Here is a 21,663-nt window from a genome sequence, read left to right as displayed (position 1 = left end):
ATTTCTCAGAGAGAAAATTATATTTTTACAAAATAATGTTTCAGTAATGCTGATCTTATCTGTTTCTAACTACAGAAATTATTTCAGAACAATCGGAGATGGTGGTTGTCAATCCTCTTTCTTGTGCTTTTTGAGGTGGCATGACTAAAGGCTACTCCTGTAAACTCATTGGTCTTGTAACACTTAGGAATGCTCATTCCTATAAGGCTCGCTGTGCTAGTGTCATTCACTGACCTCATGGTAAGGAGAGACTTTGTGCGACAGACAGACAGACGCTCTAGACTTGCCACATGAGGATGTGTTGAGGTGTGTTTGGGTCAGCTTCCAGGCCACTGTTCCTAGGCCGTCATTGAAAATAATAACAATTTGTTCTTAACTGACTTGCCTAATTAAATAAAGGTAAAATTAAATAAAATATTAAAGGGGGCCTGACCTCTCTCACTCCTCTCACCCACTGTCATATTCTGCCTGCTTGTAGCTAGCCTATATAATGTGTTCATAAACGTGACCGAACTAAAATGCACTTTCTACCTACAAGACAGTGGTTTGTTATTCACAACGCAAGACGGAGTGCCTGGTTAAAGCCCTTAGCTGTGGTATATAGGCCATATACCACTAACCCCTGAGGTGCCTTATTGCTTTAATAAACCGGTTGCCAACATAGTAATGCAAGGAACTACACATCTAAGTTGAAAATGTTTAAATTTAATTAAATGCTTTAATAAGTAAATTCATAATAAATGCACTTTGCCTGAAAAAGTAGTACGGACAAAATTCTTGTTGCAATGCAACATAACCACAGGCTAGCTAGCAAGCTTACATTAAATGTATGCAAATACCGAGCATTAGCGCCACTTCTAGAGTGACTAACACTCGCCAATTATTTATTAATGTTGATCTGAATGTTTCCATTTATTGTGCACAAATTAAATCAATTGTCCCATGTTATTGTTTGTTGGCTCTGCTGGAAATTGATGCCGTTCTTTTAGCTGGGGAAGATGCTGCTGTGTAGTGCTTCCTCGCTTACAGATTTGGCATCCAGTAACTTTTAAGCGAGGTTTAGAGTCTGTGTCCACTGACATACATTATTTATCGTGCCTCTAGTCCGGTATCCGACAGTTTCTGGATCATGGTGGTTCAGAGGCAGTGGTTTGTGTAAATCTGCGACCTGCCAGCTGTTTAGAAGATCTTTGGCAACATTGTTGCGAGGATATTCACTCCCATCGGCTCTTTTGTGTACCTGAAACCTATAAGACAACATAACGTTAGCTAATAGTTAGGTCTACATAGTGACCGGTTATATTACCAGGATACATTAGAATGATTTAGCTAGCTAGCTAACAGTGAACCACACAAATCCTGTAGAATGACGTTCCGCCCCGTTTTTGATGTATTCCCAAACTCACAATGTATCCATTTTTCTGCACAACAGTCAGTGATGCAGGTAAGTGCCCACTTTGTTTGGACGGCCCACTCAAACATGGGCCGTCCATGATGACATCTTTGCAGCACAATAGCCACTTTTAACAGTGTAGGGCCTACTTACTGTACAAGCCTCTATGGCTACGATCCTAGGACCTAGAATAGTGGCCTGAGCCTCAGGCCCTGACAGTAAGTGTTCTCCATCATTGTTTGGAGTGTTGGAGTGCACTCGGCCAGTGTGTGTAATGCACTGGCTCATTGTTTAGTGGACACAGCCATTGTGTGGCGGTAAGCCCTTGCATCCCAGCTGGGGTTGACATGCAACAGTTACAGCAGGGCAGACATGAGTGCACAGTGCAGTCTCATCCTCTCCACTAGCTAAAGCCTAACTGTCTGGTGTTTAGAGAAACGGTCAGGGGTCCAGATAAGGCCTGCATGGATTCGGTAAAACATTGTAGTCTACTTGCAATGCAACACCTTCTGCAGCCTACCTAGCGAGCTTGGTTCACTTATGATTCACTCAGACATGATGTGCTCCTGCTGATGTGTAGTGCAGTTAGTGAAGTGATGGAGAGTGATGTGTGTCCTGTCCTGTTATTTCCTCTTCTCGCTTTCTATGAATCTCTCTGCCTCTTCCCCCCAACATCTCTGACTGCCTGTTTCTCTGATGACGTGTGCGTCTCTCGCTCCTGACAGCACCAGCAGACTCTACTGAACCAGCTGAGGGAGGTCACAGGCACCACAGACGTCCAGCTGCTCCAGCAGGCCCTGCAGGTAACACACACACACACAAGGCCCTGCGGTGCGGATGCAGTGATGTCAAATTGAGAGATCTTGTTAGATTTCTCAATTTACAATGTCTGAGTGTTGATCAAGCTGTTGTATTTAGTCTGTAGTGCTGAACAATTTAACTGAAATGTGTTTGTTTCATCCAGTTACTAAACAACTAATTACTTGAATTACATTTCGTTTTTTTGTGAGCCGGACATGCTGTTTCTTAGAGAGAAATCAAACCATTCACGAGAGAAATCAAGTCAAGAACTATGGGACGCTAGGTTGAAAGGAGTTGTAGTTTTCATTTAGTAAATATCCAACCTAGTTCAGCACAGAAACGTGGTAACTAACTACAATGACCCTAATCCATTGCGCCAGTTTTTTCAGGCTCGGACAGAGTGACAGATTAGAGGGGAAGAGGCAAAGCGAGTGGTTTCACTTGCCAAAATCTGTCCAAAATAAGCCCAATGAGTTTATATTGGCTTAATCTGGAAGTTTGTCTCGTGCCTTTGAGACAACTCCCCCCATTGGTAGTGCGGAGACATTCTATACAGATCTCTGGATGGATACACTTTTACGCCTGCTACCTTAGGCTAGATCGTACAGTCATTGGGCTAGATGCACACAGACCGCATAGACCGCAACGAGAGGGATCGAGACAGTTTGTGAAAGTATGCTTTATCTACTTTGAAGAACTAGTAAAATGATTTAATCAGACAGCTCTGTAGCATACTTAGGCATATAGCTAATAGGAAGACCGTACAATATGGGGAGCACATAGATACCATTATATGGTCTGGCTGGCTGACTGATACTGCCAGACCGTATAGCGGATATTGATTTTCAGGGATGCTTTCAAAATGGTTTGACACAATTTGAAATGTTGCCAATTTTATGTTCTGAAATCTCCAGTGGGAGTTCTGGAAATTGCTTATTTTCACCCAATTCATCAGCTTTATTGATCTCCCAGAGTAAGTGTTGACAGTCTACATCTAAACCAGTCTCTGACAGTAGAGCTCTAACCCTGCTATCCCTGCAGGTCAGTAATGGAGACCTGGCGGAGGCGGTGGCCTTTCTGACGGAGAAGAATGCCAAGGTGCCCCAGCAGGATGAGGCTACCTACTACCAGACCACCCAGGTGGGCAACGACAGATACATCAGCGTGGGCAGCCAGGCAGACACTAGTGAGTACTTTACTCACCCAGCACTGCCCGGGGCAGTCCCTAGCCAGGGAGATACCAGTGAGTACCACTACCTACCTCATCTCCGGTGTGTGCATAAGAAAAAATCTGTAGGCCTCAAACCCATTATATACAGTACATTCGGAAAGTATTCAGACCCCTTGACTTTTTCCACATTTTGTTATGTTACAGCCTTATTCTTAAATTGTTTGTTTTTTTAAATCACTTATCAATCTACATACGATACCCGTTAACGACAAAGCAAAAACATTTTATTTGAATTTTTTTGCGAATTAATACAAAATTTAAAAAACACATTTACGCAAGTATTCAGACCCTTTGCTCAGTACTTTGTTGAAGCAACTTTGGCAGCAAATAACAGCCTTGAGTCTTCTTGGGTATGACGCTACAAGCTTGGCACAGCTTTATTTGGGGGGGGGGGGTTCTCCCATTCTTTTCTGCAGATCCTCTCAAGTTCTGTCAGGTTAGATGGGGAGCGTTCCTGCACAGCTATTTTCAGGTCTCTCCAGAGATGTTTGATCGGGTTCAAGTCCGGGCTGAGCCACTCAAGGACATTAAGAATTGTCCCGAAGCCACTCCTGCGTTGTCTTGTCTGTGTGCTTAGGGTCATTGTCCTGTTGGAAGGTGAACCTTCGCTCCAGTCTGAGGTCCTGAGCGCTCTGGAACAGGTTTTCATCAAGGATCTCTCTGTACTTTTCTCCGTTCATCTTTCCCTCCATCCTGACTAGTCTCCCAGTCCCTGCTGCTGAAAAACATCCCCACAGGATGATGCTGCCACCACCATGCTTCACCGTAAGGATGGTGCCAGGTTTCCTCCAGACATGACGCTTGGCATTTAGGCCAAAGAGTTCAATCTTGGTTTCATCAGAGCAGAGAATCTTGTTCCTTTAGGTGCCTTTTAGCGAACTCCAGAGTGACCATCAGGTTCTTGGTCACCTCCCTGACCAAGGCCCTTCTCCCCCGACTGCTCAGTTTGGACGGGCGGCTAGTTCTAGGAAGAGTCTTGGTGGTTCCGAACTTCTTCCATTTTAAGAGTGATGGAGGCCACTGTGTTCTTGGGGACCGTCAATGCTTCAGACATTTTTTGGTACCCTTCTCCAGATCTGTGCCTCGACACAATACCTGTCTCGGAGCTCTGCGGACAATTCCTTCGACGTCATGGCTTGGTTTTGGCTCTGACATGCACTGTCAACTCCGGGACTTATATAGACCGGTGTGTGCCTTTCCAAGTCATGTCCAATCAATTGAATTGTAGAAACCACTCAAGCATGATCAATGGAAACAGGATGCACCTGAGCTCAATTTCGAGTCTCCTAATAAAGGGTCTGAATACTTATGTAAATAAGGTAATTCATTTATGTGTGTGTGTGCAAACATTTATAAAAACCTGTTTTCACTGTGTTTTTATGGGGTATTGTGATGTTTGACGAGGAAACATTTTTATTAATACATTTTATAATAAGGCTACAACGTAACAATGTGGAAAAAGTCAAGGGTTCTGAATACTTTCTGAATGCACTGTATGTGAATGATTAACATTACTGTCTCCCCTAATTATATTTGATCATATTTTTCAAATCGTTCCCATTTAGTTTCATATTGAAGCTCGAAGTAAGCATTTAGCATTGTATAAAGGTCTGTGGGATGGCTCTTAGTAGGATGCCTCCTGGTTCTCATGTGAGACAAGGGGTTACTTTGTTGAAATTAAGTGATGTCATCTCTGTGGAATTTTCTGAGATGGGCACGAGAAGTCCTGCCTTTACTGCAGAGGCATATCCTTCTCTGTTCGGGAACACCGGAGAACACCATATCCTGATACACCCCTTTTGACTTTCATGCAGGAATGGCCTGATTAATGAACTTACTCACTCCTTTGGATATGTCAAATAAGGAAAACAACCTATAACAGGGGTGTCAAACTCCTTCCACGGAGGGCAGAGTGTCTGCAGGTTTTTGTTTTTTCTTTCAGTTAATAGCTAGACAACCAGGTGAGGGGAGTTCCTTACTAATTAGTGACCTTAATTCATCAATCGAGTACGAGGGTGGAGCGAAAACCAGCAGACACTCGGCCCTCCGTGGAATGAGTTTGACACGTGACCTATAATTTAACCCAGTCAATAGAATTGAGAGTTGTCTGGGAAGAGGGGAGAACCTTTTGCTCTATTTACTACTCTGATGATGACTCACCTTAGTCTTTTTATAGGTTTGTCTAATATTATAGGCTACTGCACCAAATTTTAAGCTCTCCTCTTCTCTTTGTGGTCTTTTAAGCTGGGATAAAAAAAGGATATTGTCTGTCTGCCCTTTCCTCTCAGTCTGTCTGTGAAACACCGCAGCATGACTCGGATTATAAAATCAGTAAGGGTGGGATTTTAACTTGGAGTACTTAACTTTAAGCGTAAATCGTGCATTGATGTCAGTGGAAGATTGGTGTGAAAAGCTTGAGTTATGTTATGAAGAAGGTCTAAGTAATGTAAGTATGTATATGTGTGTATGTAAGTAAGGAGTTGTACGTGTGTGTTGTTTTAGACGTGATTGACCTGACTGGTGATGATAAAGATGACCTCCAGAGGGCTATCGCTCTCAGCCTGGAGGAGTCCAGCCGGGCCTTCAGGGAGACGGGCATCACCGACGAGGAGCAAGCCATCAGCAGGTACACCACCGTCACGCCATCAACTGGGCTGAGGGGAGAGGACTAGCATTCAGGGAGTTTGAGTGGAAAAATGTCAACGATCTGCGCATTTGAGAGGATCAGACTGAGCAAGTCACTGTGCAGTTTCGCTAATATGCTTTATTCATGTTAGGGCTTTGAAATAATAACACTTTCATCAAAATGATATTTTTTCTTTATCTTGTTGTACTCTTTGCAGAGTTCTGGAAGCCAGCATAGCGGAGAACAAGGCGAGTCTGAAGCGGACACACACGGAGGTGTGGAGTGACTCGCCCAACCCTCACGACAGGAAAAGGATGGAGAACTGCCCCGTCGGGCTCAAGAACGTGGGCAACACCTGCTGGTTCAGCGCCGTCATCCAGGTGGGGATAAACACACCCTCCATTTTGACTCTGCTAAACATCCTATATCAATGTAATGTATTCAATATAGGCCTTGACCCTCATCCTCTTATGGCATAGATGTAGAGTTCTTTCTAGAGAGACTTGGAAAGACTAGCCCTCCCCGTCATAAGATATGGATTACGTTGTTAATGTATAGACCCCCTAGTAGAGGGTAAAGTGAGCTGAAATATTCTGAATGAACACTGGATACACTGTCACATGGATCCCTGTCTGCCTGTGTGTAATGGGACTCCTTAAGGAGACAGCAGTCACACATTTCAGTTCGGTCTCTAACCACAATTAGAGATTCAATGAAAGCAGGTGATAAAATGAAGTGACAACTCCACTAATTATTCTCCTTTACTAATTATTTAATCCTTTTTTCAAAAGGTATGGCAGTTTGGTTCGTAACTTCGAACGCTAACAATCTTCTGTAATCCATCATACCCATACAGCATTCCAGCTAGCAGCAACAGTGTGATAACATCCATAGTAAAACAGCTGTTGACTACCTCACTGTACAGCAACATGCATGATCTCTTTTGGTAGTGCACAAATGTTTAGTGCTGGTTCAAAGCTAAATTAATGTTATTCAAGAAAGCTGACTGGTTTCTGTTTGTTTCTAGTCTCTGTTCAACCTGCTGGAGTTCCAGAGGCTGGTGCTGCATTACTCCCCTCCTGCCAGAGTCCAGGACCTGCCTCGCAACCAGAAGGTGAACCACCTATCGTCCTCCACTCACCCAGACAACTCATATCAACTCTCAGCAGTGAAGCTTAGGTCAAATCCCCCGGACCAATACGCTACAGAGATAGTGGCACTGAAAAACTCCCCTTCTGTTAGGAACATATGTTAATCCCTGTCCGGTTAGCTCTCTCCTGACTTTGAGATCCATGGCCCTCAGCTGGACAGCTGTCATGCCTGTTAGCCTCTGAGCTGGGCAGTGGCCCTCTGAAGAGAGGCTTGACTCTCTGGGTTGTAAATACCCTCACTGTGCAACATCTCTATTTGGTTGCAGCATGATCTGATTTCCCCCCAGGTTCCAGTGGTTCACGCTCCCGCTGACTGCCTTGCCTATTTAGCACCCCCCCCCCTCTCTCTGTAGCAGCTGCAGTCTTTTCCTCATTGGTTTCCACAACTGCGATCTTATCTGCACAGCACGTTCCTCCCACCCGCTTCCCATGGAGCACTCCATAGGGTTAGTGGTTAGCGCACATCTGCCGATCTGGGATAAGCCTTTGCTGCTGTTGCCATATAGCGACAGTCTAAACAGTTTGCACATTATGCCCGAAATCTTGATGTTTTTGTTCGTCATGGTCTTTGGGCTGGTTTATTTTTCAGCTGTTCGTGCAATAATCTTTTCTTGAGGCAAGTTGAAGTTCGGTAGCCAAAGTCTACCCCCCTTCGGTGATTGGTCAACAGTACTACTCCTAGTAGGAGTGGAACATGAAGTGTTTTTTTTTCATTCAAAGAGAGAAGACTAGTTTTCCTGCACATATTTTGACTTGAGAAACTCAGACTATTTTGAGGAAGAGTTTCTGGCTATGTTGTTGCTACGGCGTCTCGTGGGGCAAATGGTAATATTGCCCCTTTTTTATCGTTTTTCAACAGAAGGGCTCCCATACTCAGTCCTTTTAGGGCTTGACCCTAACCTGTCATCAATAGCCGCAACCATTGAGCACCGAGAGAACCTTGCTCTAGTTTTCTTTTAATCTGCTCTTTTCTGTCAACAAGGCTCGACTTCGAAGCAAGGCTTTGCTCTTTGCTTTTAACACCTACCATAGGCTTAGTGTGTCATTTATAACTCATTGCCAGTAGTTGTGGTGCAGCCATCCAGTCAGTGTCCTACTGTATATAGAGCAGTGGAGGACACCCTCTGGTTGTCACATCTCGCACCAGCTCAGATTTACTGGGTCAGCTAAGGATCCAACAGAAAAACACATTCCCTCGCATAAACTGGGGATATACCCGTTCTTCCTATTTTGATAGGCACACTACCACCATCATAAAGCACTGAATGTGAAAATATTATAATAGTATTACTTCTCAATGCAGTCTCTACGGTCTGAAAGATGGTTAACATTAAAACTCTGGAATATGACTGATTTGGAAACCATTATTCCCTTACTCTAGAAGGCGAGTTGTCATGGTAACTAACATCCCTGTGTGTTGTTCCTGTTGTCGTTCCTTAGGAGCACAGGAACCTGCCCTTCATGCAGGAGCTGAGAAACCTTTTCTCACTCATGGTGGGTTCTAAGAGGAAGTACGTTGACCCATCGCGCGCCGTGGAGATCCTGAAGGACGCCTTCAAGTCCAGCGAGTCTCAGCAGGTAAACCTCCGAGCTATCACTCTACCATTCAAATGTATTTATAATGCCTTTTTTACATAAACAGTTGTCACAAAGTGCTTTACAGTAACCCAGCCTAGACCCCTCAAAAAGCAAGCAACAGCACAGTGGCAAGGCAAGAAAATATTATTTATGAAGCCAGCTATGCCATCCATAGTCATCCAGACATCTGGTGTGATCAAATTCTGTGTATTATTTGATCCAGAAAGTGTAACTATGGGGTACATGGACATGGCTAGAGGGGCTTGCTGTAAAATAAATGTCTGACTGGAATGCTTTTATTGAGCAATCAATTTGAATGTGGTTATTCTACTCCAGTAGAACAATGTTTATTGTACACTACATTACCAAAAGTATGTGGACACCTGCTCTTTGAACATCTCATTCCAAAATCATGGGCATTAACATGGAGTTTGTCCCCCTTTTGCTGCTATAACTTTCCACTAGTTGTTGAAATATTGCTGTGGGGACTTGCTTCCATTCAACCACGAGCAGTTGGAGTTCCAATTCATCCCAAAGGTGTTCAATGGGGTTGAGGTCAGGGCTCTGTGCAGGCCAGCAAAGTTCTTCCACACCGATCTCGATAAACTATTGGACTTCACTTTGTGCACGGGGGCATTGTCATGCTGAAACAGGAAAGAGCCTTCCCCAAACTGTTGCCACAAAGTTGGAAACACAGAATTGTCTAGAATGTCATTGTATGCTGTAGCATTAAGATTTCCCTTCACTGGAACTAAGGGGCCTATCCTGAAACCATGAAAATAAAAAAAACTGATCATTATTCCTCCATCAAAATGTACAGTTGGCACTATGCATTGGTGCAGGTTCTCATGGCATCCGCCAAATCCAGATTCGTTCATCGGACTGCCCTGTGGTGAAGTGTGATTGATCACTCCAGAGAACGCGCTTCCACTGCTCCAGAGTCCAATGGCAGCAAGCTTTACACCACTCCAGCCAACGCTTGGCATTGCGCATAGTTATCTTAGGCAGCTGCTCAGTCATGGAAACCCATTCCATGAAGCTACTGACGAACAGTTCTTGTGCTGACGTTGCTTCCAGAGGCAGTTTGGAACTCGGTAGTGAGTGTGGTTGCAACACATTTCAGCACTCGGTGGTCCTGTTCTGTGAGCTTGTGTGGCCTACCACTTCGCAACTGAAACGTTGTTGCTCCTAGACGTTTCCACTTCACAATAACAGCACTTACAGTTGACCGGGGCAGCTCTAGCAGGGCAGAAATCTGACAACTAAATAGTTGGAAAGGTGGCATTCTATGACCGTGCCATGTTGAATGTCACTGAGCTCTTCAGAAAGGCCATTCTACTGCCATTTGTTTGTTTTTTGTATAAAAAAAAGTGGGTGCTAGGTCAGCTTTAGTATTGCCGATTGTGGCTTCTATCAACTGCCAATGCTTGTCTATGGAGATTGCATGGCTGTGTGCTTGATTTTATACACCTGTCAGCAAAGGGTGTGGCTGAAATGGCCAAATCCACTAATTTGAAGGGGTGTCCACTTACATATCTGATATACACTATATACACAAAGTATGTCTTTGTATACCATTGTTTTGTCAGTAAGTAAATACATGATTAGAATTCTCTCCTACCTTCCCATTGTCCCTTGTCTCTTTGGCAGAGGACTGACCCCTCCCTTAACTATTTGGCTGAGTCAGCAAGGGTAACAAGGCCCAGTGAAACAGCGGAAGTTGGAACACCAGGCCCTCCCCTGTCCCCCTGACACCATCAACCACGCTTGTCTATAATGTTAATCCCTAGAACACGATTAGCTCCTTTATGCTGTGATGTAATGGTAATATGACACAGTCTCAAAACTGTTCAGTGTCTGCCCCCCAAAACCTGATAATGATGAGGTAATGTTTCTGTTAAGGTCCTGTGAGGTCGGCCGTCTGACCACTGTACTCATCAGTAATGTCTGCAGTCCGGTCTGCTCTTGCCCCTTCGTGTGTCTGGGGTTAGAGAAGCGTTGACCCCAATCAGAGGGTGCAATGGACATCTGTAAAGGATCCTCTGGGCTGTTGGTTGCTTTTGAAGCCTAACAATTACATTTGACCCAACTGGGGGGATATAAATCGACTTTAGCAATTTACGAGTCCCTCAGTATAATCCCACTTACCTTCTTTCAATGTTTTAAACCTTGGCTAAGTTCTCTAGGTCTAGGAGTTCTAGGCCTATTATATTATACAGTGATTTTAAGTGATTGGACCTGTGCTGCTGGGCATAGTTGGAGCCTGTGTAAACTCTTCACTCCTCACAGTTTCCCTTAAAGCATTGTTCTAATTGTCCGGTCTCTCTCTGTTGTGCCCTGAAAGCAGCTTTCTAATTGGTTTGTCTTTGTGTGCTACTTGTAAGTAGTGTTGTAATTGGTCTGTTTCTCTCTGTGTTCCCGGAACAGCAGGATGTCAGTGAGTTTACACACAAGCTGTTGGACTGGTTGGAGGATGCCTTCCAGATGAAGGCAGAGGAGGACAGGTATGGAAAAACACCTCGCTAATGTCACACGCATCATATGTCTATAAAAGCACATGAAACACACACACACACGCTGTGATTAATCCTCCTAGGGGACAATGGGACACATGCCCTCTGTGTTTTCATACAGTATGTACCGTAGTGAATTTAGTAAGAATTTTATGAAGGTACCTGTGGAAAAGGGGCTAGGATCATTATTCACATAGCTTAGAGGCCTAAACATCCTCTTCCACGTGTGTGTGTGTGTGTGTGTGTGTGTGTGTGTGTGTGTGTGTGTGTGTGTGTGTGTGTGTGTGTGTGTGTGTGTGTGTGTGTGTGTGTGTGTGTGTGTGTGTGTGTGTGTGTGTGTGTGTGTGTGTGTGTGTGTGTGTGTGTGTGTGTGTGTGTGTGCACACTGTGACACCCCAGTGTGTGTTTTGACTCTGACCTCTTTCCGTTCCCAGAGAGGGTGAGAAGCCAAAGAACCCGATGGTTGAGCTGTTCTATGGCCGCTTCCAGGCTGTGGGGGTTCTGGAAGGTAAGAGAGGGAAGCAAACATGTTAGAACGCCCCTGGTGTAGGAGGATAGATGACTGGAGAGTGATAGAGAGATGATGCTCAGCCGTCTGTAGCAGTAGCAGCAATGAGAGAGGGAGAACGTGTACTTGCCCCCGGTAATGAAAGGTGACCTTGTTTTAAAGATGCACTCTCAAATGTTTGTATAATTTCAGACAGTAGTTTTGAAAGTGGTGCTCACGAGCCAAAGGTGGTCCCTGTTTTTGTGTGCTACGTCATCAAATTGTGTACTAGGTCATCCATTTCGTATGATATGTTCGTCCTTTTTTTTGTCCAATTCATATGATTTATATTGCGAATCTAATTCGTACTATATCCTCCTAGGGTCTATTGACGCATCAGTGCATCAATCTAAGTTACATAATAAAACAATCCCCATCAAAATCCATCAGTTTTAAGCTAGAGAGGTGTTTTTTTGCATTGGATGCATCTCAATCCACTGCATCCGCCACCAGTGTCACACTTCCGCATCTGCGGTGAAGGGTGGCAGAGCTAGAGCGGTGTTTGTCCAGACCATGCGATGTCCCAGAAATCGGTCTTCTTACGAAAATGTCTGTAGCGTCCGAAAAGTTTGAACTACAAACTATTATGACCACTCTCATGAACACGATGCTGTTCTCACACAAGTGTCACAAGAATCGTCTGAAGGTAACGGTACCGGTTTTAAAAATTAATGGAAGTATGAAGGTAGTTTTGTGACTACCCAAAAAAGGGGTTAAATATCTCCTAGATATAGGACAGACACTTCAAAACCTTGTTTCTTATAATTTATTTTTGGACTGTCCTTTTTGCCATTTAGGAATGTTATTTTAAAAATGTATACGTAAAGGGCTCCTAAAATTCAAAATCAAATAGCTAAATGATCCATCTTAACACAATGCCATATGTCAGCTTAGCCCCCCCCAACCTCTGAGACTGTAAAGAAATATGTTATGAATTTGTTGCGCTTAAGATCCTGGAGGTCATCTTTAATGAGATGTGGCACATGTAAAAGTACCGGGGCTGCAGAGCATTGATCCTGGAGGACCTTGACGTCTGATTGACATTGTGCTTATTATGCATGACAATACTGGCTCAGAACCGCCAGACACAAAGCTGGGCCAGCAAGGCAGCTTCTGCTCTTCTTATGACCTTCATGCCTCATTTGCATGTCCGCTAGCGTTCCCTCCACTCCCTGGGTTCTGTTTTTTTTTCTGGTCAGTCAGCACTCAGGTGCTGTAGTCAGTGCAGTGGGTCGGCTGAGGCTCTGTGCTGTATTTAGTCAGTTAGTGGATGTGATGGCCACATCTGGGTTCAAATGTTATTTGTCTTCTTTGTTTGGTTGAGCTTGCCTGGCGCAATGGACCAATGGAAAAGGTATAAACCCTGCCCATCTGGCATCCCAGGCAGGCTCAATCAAATACTTAAAGCATTTGAAACTTAACAAATCCTATTTGAAACCAGGCCTGGCTGATAAATTAGTGTGAAATGGGTCTCTCCTCTCTCACAAGCCTGGGCCACTTTCTCCCTAGCCTCCCCATATGGCACGTGCTCGCAAGCAAGCTAGGGCTAGGCCATGGGACCGCACCTCGGAGGAGTAGTATTGCATAATCGGGTTCAACTGCCTCTACCAAATCCCAGTGCTTCTTTAATTAGTTGTTGATTATGGCCACAACTGTTATTGGGAGGTACATAAATGTAGTTTACATTTCTGTGCTCCTGTTCCCTTCCTCACAGGAAAGAAGTTTGAGAACACAGAGATGTTCGGACAGTACCCTCTGCAGGTGAATGGCTTTAAGGACCTGCACGAGTGTTTAGAGGCAGCCATGATCGAGGGGGAGATCGAGTCCCTACACTCATCTGCAGAGAACTCTGCCAAGTCTGGACAGGAGGTCAGTGCTGCTGCTCTCTGAGACGCACCAACAACAACTGACAGTGGAGTTTGGCATTTTAACCGTAATAGATGTGTAAAAGGGAGAATGAAACTCAAAAACATCTTCCAAATCTATGGTTATTCACACAATGTACAGGCAAAAAAGAAGTACCATTACGCTACTGTTCAACTACCAAATGTTATCAGTAGCCCACTAAACTGTGATTGCTGATCCTGAACACTGGGGCTTAGTCCTCTCCTGTACTCCCTGTTCACCCACGACTGCGCGGCCAAACACGACTCCAACACCATCATTAAGTTTGCTAACGACACAACAGTGTAATAATTATCCACTACAGAATGCTGCGTCTTTGTTAGATCTAGTTAGATGTATTTCACCATTCCCATGTTCTGATCATCGACAACGATGAGACAGCCGAACAGGCCCCAATTAACATCGACGGGGCTTTAGTGGAGTGGGTCAAGAGTTTCAAGTTCATTGGTGTCCAAATCACCAACGAACTATCATGTTCCAAACACACCAAGACAGTTGTGAAGAGGGCTTCCCCCTCAGGAGACTGAAAAGATTTGGCATGGGTCCCCAGAAACTCAAAAAGTTCTACAGCTGCGCCATTGAGAGCATCCTGACCGGTTGCATCACCGCCTGGTATGGCAACTGCTCAGCATCTGACCGTAAGGCGCTACAGAGGGTAGTGTGTACGGCCAGTATATCACTGGGGCCAAGCTTCCTGCCATCCAGGACCTATATAATAGGCGGTATCAGAGGAAAGCCCAAATAATTGTTAGAGACTCCAGTCACGTGAGTCATAGACAGTTTTCTCTGCTACAGCACGGCAAGTGGTACCGGAGCGCCAAGTCTAGGACCAAAAGGCTCCTTAACAGCTTCTACCCCAAGCCATAAGACTGCTGAACAATTAATCAAATGGCCACCGGACTATTTACATTGACCCCCCCCCCCCCCCCCCCCCCTTTGTTTTGTACACTGCTGCTACTCGCTGTTTATTATCTACAGTTGGAATCGGAAGTTTACATACACTTAGGTTGGAGTCATTAAAACTCGTTTTTCAACCACTCCACAAATTTCTTGTTTAACAAACTATAGTTTTGGCAAGTCGGTTAGGACTTCTACTTTGTGTATGACACAAGTAATTTTTCCAACAATTGTTTACATACAGATTATTTTACTTATAATTCACAGTATCACAATTCCAGTGGGTCAGAAGTTTACATACACTATGTTGACTGTGCCTTTAACCAGCTTGGAAAATTCCAGAAACTTATGTCATGGCTTTAGAAGCTTCTGATAGGCTAATTGACATAATTTGAGTAAATTGGAGGTGTACCTGCGGATGTATTTCAAGGCCTACCTTCAAACTCAGTGCCTCTTTGCTTGACATCATGGGAAAATCTAAATAAATCTGCCAAAACCTCAGAAAAACAATTGTAGACCTCCACAATTCTGGTTCATCCTTGGTAGCAATTTCCAAACGCCTGAAGGTACCACGTTCATCTGTACAAACAATAGTACGCAAGTATAAACACCATGGGACCACGCAGCCGTCATACCGCTCAGGAAGGAGACGCGTTCTGTCTCCTAGAGATGAACGTACTTTGGTGCGAAAAGTACAAATCAATCCCAGAACAACAGCAAAGGACCTTGTGAAGATGCTGGAGGAAACGGGCACAAAAGTATCTATATCCACAGTAAAACAAGTCCTATATCGACATAACCTGAAAGGCCGCTCAGCAAGGAAGAAGCCACTGCTCCAAAACCACCATAAATTAGCCAGACTACGTTTTGCAATTGCACATGGGGACAAAGATCGTACTTTTTGGAGAAATGTCCTCTGGTCTGATGAAACAAAAACAGAAATGTTTGGCCATAATGACCATCGTTATGTTTGGAGGAAAAAGGGGGAGGCTTGCAAGCCGAAAAACACCATCCCAACCGTGAAGCATGGAGGTGGCAGCATCATGTTGTGGGGGTGCTTTGCTGCAGGAAGGACTGGTGCACTTCACAAAATACATGGCATCATGAGGTAAGAAAATTGTGGATATATTGAAGCAACATCTCAAGACATCAGTCAGGAAGTTAAAGCTTGGTCGCAAATGGGTCTTCCAAATGGACAATGACCCCAAGCATACTTCCAAAGTTGTGGCAAAATGGCATCAGGACAACAAAGTCAAAGTATTGGAGTGGCCATCACAAAGCCCTGAGCTCAATTCCATAGAACATTTCTGGGCAGAACTGAAAAAGCATGTGTGAGCAAGGAGGCCTACAAACCTGGCTCAGTTACACCAGCTCTGTCAGGAGGAATGGGCCAAAATTCACCCAACTTATTGTGGGAAGCTTGTGGAAGGCTACCTGAAACGTTTGACCTTAGTTAAACAATTTAAAGGCAATGCTACCAAATACTAATTGAGTGTATGTAAACTTCTGACCCACTGAGAATGTGATGAAAGAAATTAAATCTGAGTTAAATCATTCTCTACGCTTATTCTGACATTTCACATTCTTAAAATAACGTGGTGTTCCTAACTGACCTAAGACTGGGAATTTGTACTAGGATTAAATGTCAATAATTGTGAAAAACTGAGTTGAAATGTATTTGGCTAAGGTGTATGTAAACGTCTGACTTCAACTGTATGCATAGTCACTTCATCCCTACCAACATGTACAAATTACCTCGACTAACCTGTACCCCCGCACATTGACTTGGTACCGGTACCCCCTGTATATTGCCTCGTTATTGTTATTTTGTGTTACTTTTTAGTTTATTTGGTAAATATATTCTTAACTCTTCTTGAACCCCACTGTTGGTTAAGGGCTTGTAAGTAAGCATTTCATGGTGATGTCTACACATGTTGTATTTGGCACATGTGACAAATACAATTTGATTTAAAACAGCCCATCTTGGCCTACTTTAAAAATTGACGGGCACTTGAATAATTCCGGGGATTCAGTGGGGGACCGACAGACTCCCACAGCGTTGGCCTAGCCTGTGACATCTGACCTTTGCTATGACCCTGCTAGCCTGGCGTTGACCCCTGGCCGGGGTTAGCCTTGCCTCAGCCTTGGTCGCCAGCCCCACATCACAGCAGCTGTGACTAGCTAATTACTAGTCCCCCTCACATCACAGATGGACCTGGAACTGAGCCCTCTTTACTGGACCCAGTATGCGAAACATTAAGAACACCTTCCTAATAGTGAGTTGCCCTCAACAGCCTCAATTCGTCGTTGACTGGATTTCTTTTGGATGGTGGACCATTGTTGATACACAAGTGTGAAAAACCCAGCAGTGTTGCAGTTCTTGACACACTCAAATCGGTGCGCCTGGCACCTACTACCATACCATGTTCAAAGGCACTTAAATCTTGTCTTGTCCATTCACACTCTGAATGGCACACACACACAATCCATGGCTGTGTTTCAAACTCAAAGTAGACAGCCCTCTGCCCTAAACCCTCAGCCCTTGAATGTTGTTTTACATCGTCACGTCCGAGTATACCTTAAATGTCCCTTGCCCAAGCGAGAGAGTGGTGATCGGAGAGGCACGGTCCTTGGTGGAAATCTTGAAGTTGAGCTTAAAAACAACTAGCCTAAAGCTATTAATGTACCTAGTAAGCTAACATAGCTAGGTAGCCCTCCTGTCAGGTAGCTAGCTACAGTTACCCATAGCTGGCTAGCTAGTTTTATAGTTTAGTAATATTTATTCCAATACATTTCAGAATTGCAAAAAATGCTTATGAATCTAGCAACATTTTATAGACTCCTCACTATGAGACTAAGCCAATTTGCCAAATAAATGATCTATAAACTCAGCAAAAAAAGAAACATCCTCTCACTATCAACTGTGTTTGTTTTCAGCAAACTTAACATGTGTAAATATCTGTATGAACATAAGATTCAACAACTGAGACATAAACTGAACAAGTTCCACAGACGTGACTAACGGAAATGTAATAATGTGTCCCTGAACGAAGGGGGGGTTAAAATCAAAAGTAACAGTCAGTATCTGGTGTGGCCACCAGCTGCATTAAGTACTGCAGTGCATCATCTCCTCATGGACTGCTCACCAGGTTTGCCAGTTCTTGCTGTGAGATGTTCCACCAAGGCACCTGCAATTTCCCGGACATTTCTGGGGGGAATGGCCCTAGCCCTCTCACCCTCTGATCCAACAGGTCCCAGATGTGCTCAATGGGACTGAGATCCGGGCTCTTCGCTGGCCATGGCAGAACACTGACATTCCTGTCTTGCAGGAAATCATGCACAGAACGAGCAGTATGGCTGGTGGCATTGTCATGCTGGAGGGTCATGTCAGGATGAGTCTGCAGGAAGGGTACCACATGAGGGAGGAGGATGTCTTCCCTGTAACGCACAGCGTTGAGATTGCCTGCAATGACAACAAGCTCAGTCCGATGATGCTGTGACACACCGCCCCAGACCATGACGGACCCTCCACCTCCAAATCGATCCCGCTCCAGAGTACAGGCCTCGGTGTAGCGCTCATTCCTTCGACGATAAACGCGATTCCGACCATCACCCCTGGTGAGACAAAACCGCGACTCGTCAGTGAAGAGCACTATTTGCCAGTCCTGTCTGGTCCAGCGACGGTGGGTTTGTGCCCATAGGCAACGTTGTTGCCGGTGATGTTTGGTGAGGACCTGCCTTACAACAGGCCTACAAGCCCTCAGTCCAGCCTCTCTCAGCCTATTGCGGACAGTCTGAGCACTGATGGAGGGATTGTGCGTTCCTGGTGTAACTCGGGCAGTTGTTACCATACTGTATCTGTCCCGCAGGTGTGATGTTCGGATGTACCGATCCTGTGCAGGTGTTACACGTGGTCTGCCACTGCGAGGACGATCAGCTGTCCGTCCTGTCTCCCTGTAGCGCTGTCTTCGGTGTCTCACAGTACGGACATTGCAATTTATTGCCCTAGCCACATGTGCAGTCCTCATGCCTCCTTGTAGCATGTCTATGGCACGTTCACGCAGATGAGCAGGGATCCTGGGCATCTTTCTTTTGGTGTTTTTCAGAGTCAGTAGAAAGGCCTCTTTAGTGTCCTAAGTTTTCATAACTGTGACCTTAATTGCCTACCGTCTGTAAGCTGTTAGTGTCTTAACGACTGTTCCACAAGTGCATGCTCATTAATTGTTTATGGTTCATTGAACAAGCAAGAGAAACAGTGTTTAAACCCTTTATAATAAGGATCTGTGAAGTTAATTCATAAAAATATATCTTTGAAAGACAGGGCCCTGAAAAAGGGCGTTTCTTTTTTTGCTGAGTTTATATACGGATGGACGCTCAAATTTGTTGGTACCCCTCCACAAAAAACAAAGAATGCACAATTTTCTCTTAAATAGTTTATTACATATTTAATAGAAATTAGACTTTGCTGTTGATTTTTTTTTAATTCAACATAATATTGTAAATAATGAAACAAATGAAAAAATGATGGGACCCTTAACCTAATATTTTGATGCACCACCTTTAGAAGCAATCACCTCAATCAAACATTTTCTGTTGCTCTGCACCTGTTAACAGATAGTTTGGCCCACCCTTCCTGAGAGAACTGCCCCAGCTGTCTCAGGTTTGATGGGTTCCTTCTCCAGACTGCAAGTTTCAGCTCTTTCCATAGATGTTCGATAGGATTCAGATCAGGACTCATAGAAGGCCACTTCAGAATAGTCCAATGTTTTGTTCTTATCCATTCTTGGGTGCGTTTTAGCTGTGTGTTTTGCGTCATTATCCTGTTGGAGGACCCATGACCTGCTACTGAGACAGAGATTTCTGATACTGGGCAGTACGTTTCACTCCAGAATGCCTTGGTAGTCTTGAGATTTCATTGTGCCCTGCAAAGATTCATGGCACCCTGTGCCAGGCGTAGCAACGCAGCCCCAAAACAAACTGAGCCTCCTCCATGTTTCACTGTAGGTATGGTGTTCTTTTCTTTAATCTTAATTTTTTCGTCTGTGAACATAGAGCTGATGTGACTTGCCAAAAATATCCAGTTTTGACTCATCTGTCCAAAGGACATTGTCCCAGAAGGATTGTGGCTTGTCAATATGCATTTTAGCAAATTCCAGTCTGGCTTTTTTATGTTTTTCTTTCAAAAGTGGAGTCCTCCTGGGTCTTCTTCCATGGAGCCCACTTTCGTTCAAAAAGTGACAGATGGAGCGATCAGAAACTGACGTACCTTCACCTTGGAGTTCAGTTTGTATCTCATTGGCAGTTATGCTTAGTTCTTTTTCTACCATTCGCACTATCCTTCTGTTCAATCTGGGGTCGATTTTCCTCTTGTGGCCGCGCCCAGGGAGGTTGGCAAAAGTTCCATGGACCTTAAACTTGTTAATAATATTTGCAACTGTTGTCACAGGAACATCAAGCTGCTTGGAGATGGTCTTGTAGCATTTACAATTACCATGCTTGTCTAATATTTTCTTTCTGATCTCCTCAGACAAATCTCTCCTTTGCTTTCTCTGGTCCATGTTCAGTGTGGTGCACACAATGATACCAAACAGCACAGTGACTACTTTACTCCATTTAAATAGGCTGAATGACTGATTACAAGATTGGAGACGTGTGATACTAATTAAAGAAACAAATTAGTTTGAAATATCACTAATCCAATTCTTTATTATCTTTTCTAAGAGGTACCAACAAATGTGTCCAGGCCATTTTGGAATATCTTTGTAAAATAAGCAATAATTCATCTCTTTTCACAGCTTCTTTGCTTTATTCTTTGACATACCAAAGGCATGCAAGTATACATGATAAAATAGCTTTTAATTCCATCGCTTTTCAGGAGGAATTAAGCATTATTTCAATGAGCTGTAAGGGTACCAACAAGTAAGTGTGTGTGTTAGGGATGCACGATATATCGGTGAACATATCGGAATCGGACTATATTAGCTAAAAATGCCAACATCGGTATCGGCCTGATGTCTGTCTAGTTTAACGCCGATGTCAAAGCTACCGTGCATACCTATATAACGTAGGTACAGGACGTAGACACCGCGTAAAATGTTGCGCTACACATGCAACACAGCATTCTAACCTAGCCCACAATGTCTGCTGTGTGGATAGAACAGTCAACAAGTTGAGCAGTCCTTTGACAACTCAAAGGCGAAATCCATTAAAGCCAAGATAATGGAATTCATTGCCCTTGACAATCAACCGTTCTCTGTCCTGGGTGATGTTGGCTTACGCCGACTGGTCGAGCACCGGTACACACTACCAAGTGTGCTATTTTTCCGATGATGTTGCCCTACCGGAGTTACACAGTAATAGCGTCACTGCTATTAGCTTCACGACATACATACTATGGAACTCCGTTTGGGGCTTTTTTGTGTGTCAAAAAAGATACAGTAGCACTGTCAAAGCTGTACAAAAAAAGTCTGCAAACACCGGCCATTTTCATTATTCGTAGCAATGATTTAGGAATCCTTGCGCCACCTCCCGGGTGGCGCAGTGGTCTAGGGCACTGCATCGCAGTGCTAGCTGCGTCACCAGAGTCTCTGGGTTCGCGCCCAGGCTCTGTCGCAGCCGGCCGCAACCGGGAGGTCCGTGGGGCGACGCACAATTGGCATAGCGTCGCCCGGGTTAGGGAGGGTTTGGCCGGTAGGGATATCCTTGTCTCAGTATGTAAAAAATGTAATAAAAAATGTATGCACTCTACTGTAAGTCGCTCTGGATAAGAGCGTCTGCTAAATGACAAAAAAAAAAAAAAAAAGTATTAGCTAGGTAGCCACTTGTTGTTCGCCTATTGAAATTGAACTTCAGTTCATGAAAATAAATAGCTAGCCAGCTACTTAACCCTGTTGCCCAAAGTTAACGTTATAAGCAGCCAACTAGCTTCATCTGGCTAGTGAAGCTCGGCCAGACCGGATTATAAGGATTAGGCACAATAGTGGAATTTGCAGTTTGCCTTCAAAATAAAAGTATGTCATTG

At 44.2% G+C, this 21,663-nt stretch overlaps 1 protein-coding gene across 8 annotated transcripts in view; it reads left to right on the top strand.

Annotated features, from left to right (window-relative positions):
- LOC139532788 (ubiquitin carboxyl-terminal hydrolase 25-like) overlaps positions 1-21,663 on the top strand; it is a 41,667-nt gene that overhangs the window by 1,851 nt on the left and 18,153 nt on the right. For 4 of the 8 annotated variants that reach the window (XM_071330857.1, XM_071330840.1, XM_071330874.1 and 1 more), the window contains exons 2-10: positions 2,119-2,196; positions 3,236-3,437; positions 5,928-6,051; positions 6,269-6,431; positions 7,079-7,165; positions 8,643-8,780; positions 11,208-11,284; positions 11,728-11,801; positions 13,555-13,709. In XM_071330857.1, the coding sequence (XP_071186958.1) occupies positions 2,119-2,196; positions 3,236-3,437; positions 5,928-6,051; positions 6,269-6,431; positions 7,079-7,165; positions 8,643-8,780; positions 11,208-11,284; positions 11,728-11,801; positions 13,555-13,709 (1,098 nt within the window). The remainder of the gene's footprint in view (positions 1-2,118; positions 2,197-3,235; positions 3,438-5,927; positions 6,052-6,268; positions 6,432-7,078; positions 7,166-8,642; positions 8,781-11,207; positions 11,285-11,727; positions 11,802-13,554; positions 13,710-21,663) is intronic. The other 4 variants (XM_071330866.1, XM_071330902.1, XM_071330893.1 and 1 more) reach the window with 2 other exon arrangements.

Source organism: Salvelinus alpinus, chromosome 1, assembly GCF_045679555.1.
Source record: "Salvelinus alpinus chromosome 1, SLU_Salpinus.1, whole genome shotgun sequence".
NCBI classification, from domain to species: domain Eukaryota; kingdom Metazoa; phylum Chordata; class Actinopteri; order Salmoniformes; family Salmonidae; genus Salvelinus; species Salvelinus alpinus.
Note: the sequence above shows the minus strand (reverse complement) of the source record. Positions and strands in the feature narration are given on the sequence as shown.